Raw genomic sequence first — 10,000 nt, 5'->3', positions numbered from 1 at the left:
AAAAAGTCTGTTGTTTGATTTCATGCTATGCCATAATTGTTTATGTCGTGGTGTCACGTAGTATATTGTTTACTTTATGGTAATACTTTTTCATAATTTATAGGAATTTCATATAAAACATTTGCTCTGCATGAAGGTAAATGTACAACACACTAAAAGCTGTTATATTAATATACAGGAGGTGTTTTTCTACATGTGTCCCGTCACATCGGACATTTTTACCCTTCAGTTCAGCAAAAATTAATACATTTATAAAGTTATAAATTTATAAAGACTTAAATATATTTAAAATATTTATTTTTCTTTAAAAATTGAGTTTTACAAAATAAAAGACCTGCCAACTACCCATATATTTCTACACGATGACACTAAAATATAATGCTCGTTACGTTTTCAGAACAACACTTACTACTTCAAGTGCTTGGGTCCGTATAAAAGTCCATCCATCCGCATAATGAATGATAGCAGTAAAATTGATAGTAGAATCTTTATATAATATTCGTCAATTGTAAATTAAAAACATTTGAATCACTTCCGGAAAGTTTTTTTTTCCTCCACGAGGGAGTTAGGACGATTGTAAGGGCCCATACAATTAGGGAGGCTCCAGAGACATTATAAAGGGCCTGCGCCAATACACCCCTCCCCCCAGTTCTTCACTTTCATCCGCGATCTCCCAACCCCCCCGCTCTTCATTTTCGTCCTCAATCTATACCTTCAACATCCCCCCACTCTTCAGTTTCGTCCTCGATTTATACCATACAACCCCCCCACTGAGATCTTTCAGCTTGTCAGAGGGCCCGGGGCGGCCAGCAGCGGCCCTGAAACCGGCGACCTTCCGCATGAGAGTCACTCTTCCAAGGAGGCTAAAGACCATGCCCTCTAGCATCTGTCGCTAGAGCACCTTTAGAGGTCAGAGGAGTGAGATTTACCTGCACTGCACTTACTAGCTGGCCTCTGTTACACTCACCCTCTAAACCTCACTCCCACCCGGGCACCAATGTAACCCAGCCAGTCCTACACCACCCAACCCGCTCTGAGCTGGTATCGAACCGGCGACCTTCCGCATGAGTCGGTTGCTCTACCAATGAGGCTAAAGACCATAGCATCTGTTGCCAGAGCACCTTTAGAGGTCAGAGGAGTGAGGTTTACCCGCACAGCACTTACTAGCCGGCCTCCGTTACAGATGAACGATTGTAACACTGCCAGCCAATCACAATCCAGTCGCCGATATCCATTTCAACCAAACAATCACACATTATATGAATCTAATAAAAACTGAATCATAACTCTGCTCATGTATAAAATCAATCCTGTATATCCCCTGACTACATGCACATTTGAAGAATCATTTGTCTTTTATGTAGTGTTTGTTGTGTCCAGGATGGCGGATTAACAGGAATAACGTTCATGTGCCGCCTTTCCTCCTCTGTATGACCAAAGCGCTTTAATTTTCCTCTCAGCGTTGTTTCTCTATTCTTAGAGGCTTTTAAATCCAGGAAACAAGAAAAGCGTTTGGCTTTCACTGGCCTTTGATGAGTATCTGTAAGAATGTAAGAGTCATTCACACACCCTCAGGATAATAACACAAGTTTAGAGCATTCAGAGATGTAAATAAAGAAAGACTGGCGAGATCACAGAGGGGAAAACTGCTCCCATTACTGCTGTTATGAAGCTGAATATGACAGTGATGTTAACTGAAACAAAAACAGCTCTAATGTGTAGATTTTGTTTTCCTGAAATAAAACTAGCATATAGGCAGATACCGCTACTGAACAACACTTTAAACCAGCCTAAAATGGTCAGGCTGGCTTTAGAGGGGTTTTGGCCACTTTTAAAGCTGGCTTTAGTTAGTCAGGTTGGTCTAAGCTGGTCTTATTTGTCATGGTGGTTTTAGAAGGGTTTGACCACTCTTTATATGGTCATAGCTGGTTTTAGCGTGTCAGGCTGTTTTTAGCTTGTCTTTGGTGGTTTTAGCTGGTCAGACTGGACTTAGCTAGTCTCAACTGGTTTAAGCTGATCAAGCTGGTTTAACTGGATCAAGGTAGTTTTAGAGGGGTTTGAGCACTTTTTATATGGGCATATAGCTGGTTTGTCAGGCTGGCTTTAGAGGGGTTTTGGCCACTTTTTAGCTGGCCTTAGTTAGTCAGGTTGGTCTTAGTTGGTCATTGTAGTTTTAGAGGGGTTTGACCACTTTTTATATAGTCGTCATAACTGGTTTTAGCTGGTCAGGCTGTTCTTAACGGGTCAGGGTGGTTTTAGAGTGGTTTGACCACTTTTTATATGGTCATAGCTGGTTTTAGCCTGCCAGGATGTTCTTGGCTTGTCTTAGGTGGTTTTAGCTGGTCAGACTGGACTTAGCTGGTCTCAACTGGTTTAAGCTGATTTAAGTGGATCAAGGTAGTTTTAGAGGGGTTTGGCCTCTTTTTATATGGTCATATGGCTGGTTTTAGCTTGTCAGGCTGGTCTTAGCTTGTTAGGCTGATTGGTCTAAGCTGGTTAGGCTTGTCTTAGGTGGTTTTAGCTGGTCAGGCTGGCTGCTCATAGCTGGTTTTAGCTTGTCAGGCTGGTCTTAGGTGGTTTTAGCTGGTCAGGCTGACTGGTCTTAGCTAAGTTAGACTGGTCTTAGGTGGTTTTAGCTGGTCAGGCTGACTGGTCTTAGCTAAGTTAGGCTGGTCTTAGGTGGTTTTAGCTGGTCAAGCTGACTGGTCTTAGCTAAGTTAGGCTGGTCTAAGGTGGTTTTAGCTGGTCAGGCTGGCTGGTCATAGCTGGTTTTAGCTGGTCAGGCTGATTTCAGCTTGTCAGGCTGATCTTAGCTGCCGTTCAGGCTGTCTGGTCTTAACTGGTTTAAGCTGGTCAGTCAGGCTGGTCTTAGCTGTTCAGGGTGGTTTTAAAGGGGTTTGACCACTTTTTATATGCTCATTGCAGGTTTTAGCTGGTCAGGCTGCAAGGCTGGTCTAAGCTGTTTTTTTTGTTGCAGATATTTAATGAATACGCTGTTAAATCTAAAACTAAAGAACAAAGCATAACACTTAACACAGCTGAAAAGATTTCCAAAACAGTTCCAACATAGAAAAACAAATGCTAAATGAAAATCATATAATCTTAAATATAATTCATGCTGAAATGAGGGTTTCTTAATGCATTATAAAATGAGCCATACTGCATGAATGAATTGGAAAGTTACACTATTTAATACTCCCTGATTAGTTTGAATCACTTCGGTCAACTTTGGTTGTTTTTAAATGCGCTTTATAAATAAATATTGTATTGCAAGTTATCCTGGACAGTGTCACCATTGATTTAAATACTGAAATGTTAATTAATTACATGTACTTATGGTGAATGTAAATGTAGGTTTAAGGCTAGTGGCATGTGATTATACATAATTAATCATTTAACTTAAACTCTAAAAAGGTTTAATATTTAATTTTAGTTTATACTAAATCTCTAGGTAAACGGTGTTCTCGACTCCACTCTAAGCATATTACAATAACGTTTTAATGATAGGTCAACCAGATGGTTACTACGCAGGCTAAATGTTTAATTGTAAATATTCTAGTAAATTTAAAATAATTTTACATATCATTAAGTATAATTTTAAGATTTTCCATTTAATTGTATAATTAGCATACCAAAACAAAGAAAAATAAATAGGCTCTCAATGGAAATAAGTATGCATATACAACTATGGTAAAAATTATGACCACTAAAAAAGTTAACGTGTGTGAAATGTGCGACTATAATGTTTATATTTGTGTTTTAAAATATTTGTTTACACAAATTCTAAAATAAACGAACTTTAAAAAGATGAATAAAACCCCCAAAAACTAGAATTATCCTTTGATTTTATTCAATAAGCTCGTCATAAATTATAGCACAATAAAATATTAGTTTTTTGTGTGTGTGTGTGTGTGTGTGTGTGTGTTTAGATCTACAAAGTGGACAGCGCCATTTGTTGGCAGCCTGATCGGTTTCCAAAAGAAAAGGATGCGTGGTCAGCGAGGATCTTCATTCAGAGCTTCATTAAACAAGCAGCAGCAGATGATGATGATGATGATGAAGAAGAAAAGACAAGAGGATCTGATGGAGACAAGAGATCATTACAACATCACGACAGACACACTTTCACAAGGTCTCATAACAAGAGGAGAGGACAGCAGGACTCAAAGAAAAGTACACTGATGTTCTGGAGTGATCAATAATATGCAACGAGAACTCTGAGGATTGCATGTATTTAAAGAAAATCTTGCTCACACTGATGGAAACCAACACAATAATTCATGTAAAACTGTAAAAAATAAGAATTATAATGAGAAATGATCTTGGCTGCTGCGTCTGAGGGGTTTTAATCAGGTGGGAATGATTGAAAAAAGCTCGATTAGTGTCTCGATGTGCAGTCCAGTCTGCTACACGTCGTCTTTGTCCTTTTGCTCTATAATCGTCCATTAATCATGTATCTTTTATACTGTCTTTATGCACTCCTGCTCCTCCCCCAGGCAAGCCACGGAGGCTGTGATTGGCCGGTGGGTCCAGGGGGCGTGTCTCTGCCTCTCTGCGGTCCAATCAGAGCGCTCGCTGCTAAAGTTGAGCCGCGGAACAGAAGCGATCGGTGAACCGTGTTTTCTGGGTTTGCGTCTCTCCGTCTACTTGGACATCTGCTGCTGGACGTGGAGCAGGAACTCGTAATATGAGAAGGCGGATTCGGTGCGGTCCTCCACCAGGTGCTGGAAAAAACTGCTCTTAGCCGGAGCGTCATCCCTGGAGGAACACAATCATACAGCACAGGGTCAGCACATTTCACCACTGTTTAAGTGTGAATTATTCACCTTTACACATGTCATTAATATATAGATCAGAATTATTTATTTAATCTTGACATGATTTTTTTTATATGTATAATTTGTGTGTATTATATACATATATATTTTAGCTATTAATTTAACTACAGAGAAATATTAATTTATTACACGTCTTTATTGTTAGGGTTAGAATACATTTAGTTTTAAGGCTAGTGGCATTTAATTATACATAATTAACACTTTAACATGGAATCCAAGGAAGTTTGTATTATTTAATTTTAGTTTATACCAATTCTTTTGTGAAGTGTGTTCTTGACTCCACTCTAAGCATATTACAATAATGTTTTAATGATAACGTCTGCTTAAAAGGTCAACCAGATGGTTGCAATGCCTGTTAAAGATTTAATATTCTAGTAAAATGAAAATAATTATCATATTATATAGTATAATTTAAAAATTTTACATATTGTTGCATAATTTGCATACCAAAATAAAGAAAAATAAATAGGCGCTCAATGAAAATACACATACATATACAACCTACCACTAAAAATGTTACATTTCTATGGCTTAATGTTATGGGTTTGACTATAATGTCTATATTTGTGTTTTAAAATGTTTAATTATACAAATCCTACAAAAAAACAAACAAAAAAAAACAATAATAGTAAAAACGTAAACGACGAATAAAACCCCCCAAAAACTAGAACTATCCTTTGATTTTACTCTCTCTTTCTTTATATATAAAATGTACAAATTCAATTTTAATTATTTTATTATATATATACTACTACACACATATATATATATATATATATATATATATATATATATATATATATATATATATATATATATATATATATATATATATATATATACACACACACACACACACACACACACACACACACACACACACATACACACACACACACACACACACACACACACACACACACACACACACACACACACACACACACACACACACACACACACACACACACACACACACACACACACACACACACACGCGCGTAAAAAAAAACACAGATAAGTTTTATTTACAAAATTAAGACTAAAATTAAGAAATTAAGCAAAAATAAGGAGGAATTGAGATCAATGAGATATTTATAAATTTAACGCTAAATTAGACATTTATAGAGAAAGTGAACATTTAAAATTTATATACATAATTTATTTTAAATAGTGTTTTATATACACCTTTGTAAAACAATGTTAAACTGAACAGTTTTATGATCATATCTGTTCAGTTTTAAACAATGAAATGTAATATAACTATGATTTACAGACAGACAAATAACAAACTCCTCAAAACATCTGAAAACAAGGAAAGTGAATTAACTGTTATGTGCTGATGGGAATCACTGACTTTCTCAGAAGCGTCAAGGTCACTCTCAAACACTCAGACACACACTTTAATTTGCTGTTATACTCCATATAAAATGCAGAAACTAGGCTTATTTTTTGCACAGGCCTATCTAAAGGCTTAATGCTGCCAACTGATGATCAACAGTAAAAATTACTAATTGTACCTCTTCACAACAGGGAAAACCAGCAACAATCAAGAATGCATGATGCCGTCATGGCTTTGCAATCAAAACATGTGGTTATAATGAAAGTCAATGGAGTAAAAACAGCAGCAACAGTACATTAGAGAGAGCAAAATGACAATCTAACAATGCATCAAAGCCAATGTTGTTACTAACCTTTCACATTTCCAAGAATGATAAATAGAAAAAATAAAATAAAAAAATAAAACTATTTTATATTGAAAATAAGAAATTTTGTGTGTTTTTTCAACAAATCGGTGACATCATTTTTGTTTTGATTAACAGATTTTTGAAAACATTATTTATCTTCTGATGCATTTTTATAGCAGTTAAATTTAGTGCTAATAATTGAAACGGTAAAACAATTACTAAAATACAGAAATTGAAATAACAGACAAACATAATTAACATTACTAATTAGACAATATTAGTAATTAATAATTATTATTTTACCTAAAATAAAATCAGGATTTACAGAGGGTCAAGTACAGGGTTTTGCTTCATAAACGATGTGAACGCAAAAACACAAAGCATAACTGAAAATCTGCGCAATTATACCAAGAGACAAAAGAAAAGATTCAAACTTTAGAAATGTTTAAGAAAGTAAACAGGCCTCACTTCTGATTCTTCAAGACATGAATGTGAGAGAAATGTTAGTGGGCTCTTTATAAACAGATTTCATAACCATCCAAAGTCTAAAAAAACCTCTAGAAGGAATGTAACTCCCACAGCCTGCGATATATAAAAACCCTGCCCCCTCCCTCAGGAACAATACACTGCCCTGAGAGCATCAATAACAGCAGCGAGAGAGAGCGAAAGGAGAAAAACCAGGAAAAACAGACATACTTGACCACATGAAAAGCAGGATGGAAGGTTCTGGACTCCAGAAGCCAAGAAATGAAGGCTCGAGTTCGCTCTGAATATGTCGTCTGCAGCTCCGGGATCTCAGTCTGAAAAATAAACAACACGCTTTCAGTTTTTCTCAATAACACGAGCCTAAAAAGAAACTTTCTAGACAGTTTATTAGATAGACATATAGAAATACTGATATATTTTTATTAAATCCTGCCAGGGCGGCACGGTGGTGCAGTGGGTAGCGCTATCGCCTGGTATGAGTCCTGGCTGAGACAAGTAGCATTTCTATGTGGAGTTTGCATGTTCTCCCTGTGCTGACGCGGGTTTCCACCGGGTGCTCCGGTTTCCCCCACAGTCCAAACACATGCGCTATAGGGGAATTGGGTAAGCTAAATTTTCCGTGGTGTATGTGTGTGAATGAGAGGGTATGGGTGTTTCCCAGTTATGGGTTGCAGCTGGAAGGGCATCCGTTGCATAAAACATATGCTGGATGAGTTGGTGGTTCATTCCGCTGTGGAAACCCCTGATTAATAAAGTGACTAAGCCGAAAAGAAAATGAATGAATGAATCCCGGCAAAATTCATAAATAAAGAGAAATTCAAAGTTGTATTATTTGGGAAGACCCATCCAAAGTATTATTCGAACAGCATCCTATATAATTTAGCAAAATAAAAAAAACATTTTAGGAAAAACTGAAAAAAAAAAAAAAAATTTGATAAATTAAAAAAAAAAGAAAAAAAGTTATTTCTTTTATCATTAAATGTCTAATTACAATTTAACAAGCTAAAATTTTAATAAACTGTAGTTAAATAGTAATTGGACGATGTTTTTTGAGTAAATAAAATGTTAACATTAAAAACGTCCTGCCGATATCAACGCGCAATGAATCTTAGGATGTTCGAGGCCGTGAAGGATCCACCGGTTGTGTCCTTCATTACCTGGAAAACGAAGTACACATTTTTAGGCTGCATTTGAAGGAGCCTTCAAATTTTTTTGAAAGGAGACAGCCTTCGCATGTCTCATGACGCAGCGCACTTCGAATGCATCCTTCGGAGGATGCAGCCTCTGAAATGACACAGCTACTATTGCATTTCTAATTACAATTTAACAACAGTTTGTTGCATAATAATTAGATATATAATGAGCACTTTAGTATTAAATATTTATTTAAATTTAGAAAAATGGAAAGAATATTTGTATCTATATTATGGATAATTAAATAATAATATTTCTATATTAATAATTGAAGAATTCGTAATATTTTATTAAATAACAATTATGATAATGAAGGTGATAATAATATCTCATTAATTTTCCTTCAGCGTAGTCCCTTATTTATCAAGGGTCGACACAGCGGAATGAACTGCCAACTATTCCAGCATATGTTTTACCCAGCGGATGCCCTTCTAGCTGCAACCCAGAACTGGAAAACACCCATACACACATTCACACACACAAACCCATTTAACGCATGTGTTTGGACTGTGGGGAAACCAGAGCACCAGGAAGAAACCCATGCCAACACGGGGAGAACATGCAAACTGAACAAGCCGGGACTCGAACCAGCTACCTTCTTGCTGTGAGGCAACAGTGCTAACCACTGAGCCACCGATAATAATAATAATAATAATTACAATAATTACAATAATAATAATAACACCAATAATAACAATAACAATAATAATAATAATAATACAAGTTTACAAAATTAGTTTAAAAAATGGAACTTTTACACAGGAGGAATTCTGTGTAACTTGTATGTTCAGGACGGTGGTTTTGGTGTAAGACTGGAGTGAAGTATGTGAGGTTTGGATCGTTGAGGATTTTCCCACAAGCCTCTCCAGGGTGAGATGATGTTGACCCACAGAAACGCCTTTCATTGTGAAAAACACATGAGCTAAACTCAAACTCTGCATCACATCAAAAGCAGCTTCTGTCTTTCATAACCCGGAGAAAATGAAAACACAATCACCACAGACAGACGAGAGTTTGAACAACACAACTCACTGTGGGTTTGTGGTCAGAATGCTGTTTTAACTGAGATATATGCAGGAATGTTTATGCATTAAATCACTTTTATTTCTGGCCATGTGTCTAATCATCTTATAACATTTAAACAAGACCTTTGTCTGTGCCTATGGAAGCCTTAAAGGGACAGTTCAGCCATCAATGAACTTTTACCCACTATTTACTCTGCCATAAGTAGCTCCAAGCAATTTGCATCTTCAGATAAAAACATCTCTTATAAGAGGACGACACGACACTAGTGACAAAGACGATTAAAAGTGCACACACACACACACACACTCACCATGCTGGACGGTAAAGATGCATAATTGGGGAATCCCATCACATCACGTATGAACATCTCATTACAGCACTTCCCAACCCACAGATACATCACCTGCAGAGACAAGAGCGGGAATCAGTGCAGATAGAGCCCTGAGTGTGAGTGTGCGTGTGTGTGAGAGAGTTTGTGCGCGTGTGTGTGCTTACGCTTCCACAGTCCATAAGAAACGCTCCCTCTCTCGTCAGTTTCTCGGCCGTGAGCTGCAGTAACGGAGGCTGAGGAACCACCGAGTCATTCAGATGCAGCGCCCCCTGCAGGACACACACATCACACACTATTACATACCAGCCTGGGTGAGTAAAGCAGATTTGATCTGTGTTGATGACACTTTATGACTTTCTTAAGAGTGTGAGATGATTACAGATGAAAAAAAGAAATGAATGATTATCTGTTTAATAAGTCTAAATGAACATACAAAA

At 37.0% G+C, this 10,000-nt stretch overlaps 2 protein-coding genes across 3 annotated transcripts in view; one reads left to right on the top strand and one right to left on the bottom strand.

Annotated features, from left to right (window-relative positions):
- rgs14a (regulator of G protein signaling 14a) overlaps positions 1 to 10,000 on the top strand; it is a 438,366-nt gene that overhangs the window by 130,293 nt on the left and 298,073 nt on the right. The gene's annotated exons all lie outside the window — the stretch shown is intronic.
- Positions 4,217 to 10,000, bottom strand: part of sec24b (SEC24 homolog B, COPII coat complex component) — a 36,922-nt gene continuing 31,138 nt past the window's right edge. For both annotated transcript variants that reach the window (XM_087281041.1, XM_087281042.1), the window contains 4 exons: positions 9,728 to 9,832; positions 9,543 to 9,635; positions 7,223 to 7,326; positions 4,217 to 4,758 (listed from right to left, as the gene is read on the bottom strand). In XM_087281041.1, coding sequence (XP_087137167.1) covers positions 4,644 to 4,758; positions 7,223 to 7,326; positions 9,543 to 9,635; positions 9,728 to 9,832 — 417 coding nt within the window. In that variant the 3' untranslated portion in view covers positions 4,217 to 4,643. The remainder of the gene's footprint in view (positions 4,759 to 7,222; positions 7,327 to 9,542; positions 9,636 to 9,727; positions 9,833 to 10,000) is intronic.

The sequence above is a fragment of the Danio rerio genome, chromosome 14 (genome assembly GCF_052040795.2).
Source record: "Danio rerio strain M-AB ecotype USA chromosome 14, GRCz13ab, whole genome shotgun sequence".
NCBI classification, from domain to species: Eukaryota; Metazoa; Chordata; class Actinopteri; order Cypriniformes; family Danionidae; genus Danio; species Danio rerio.
Note: the sequence above shows the minus strand (reverse complement) of the source record. Positions and strands in the feature narration are given on the sequence as shown.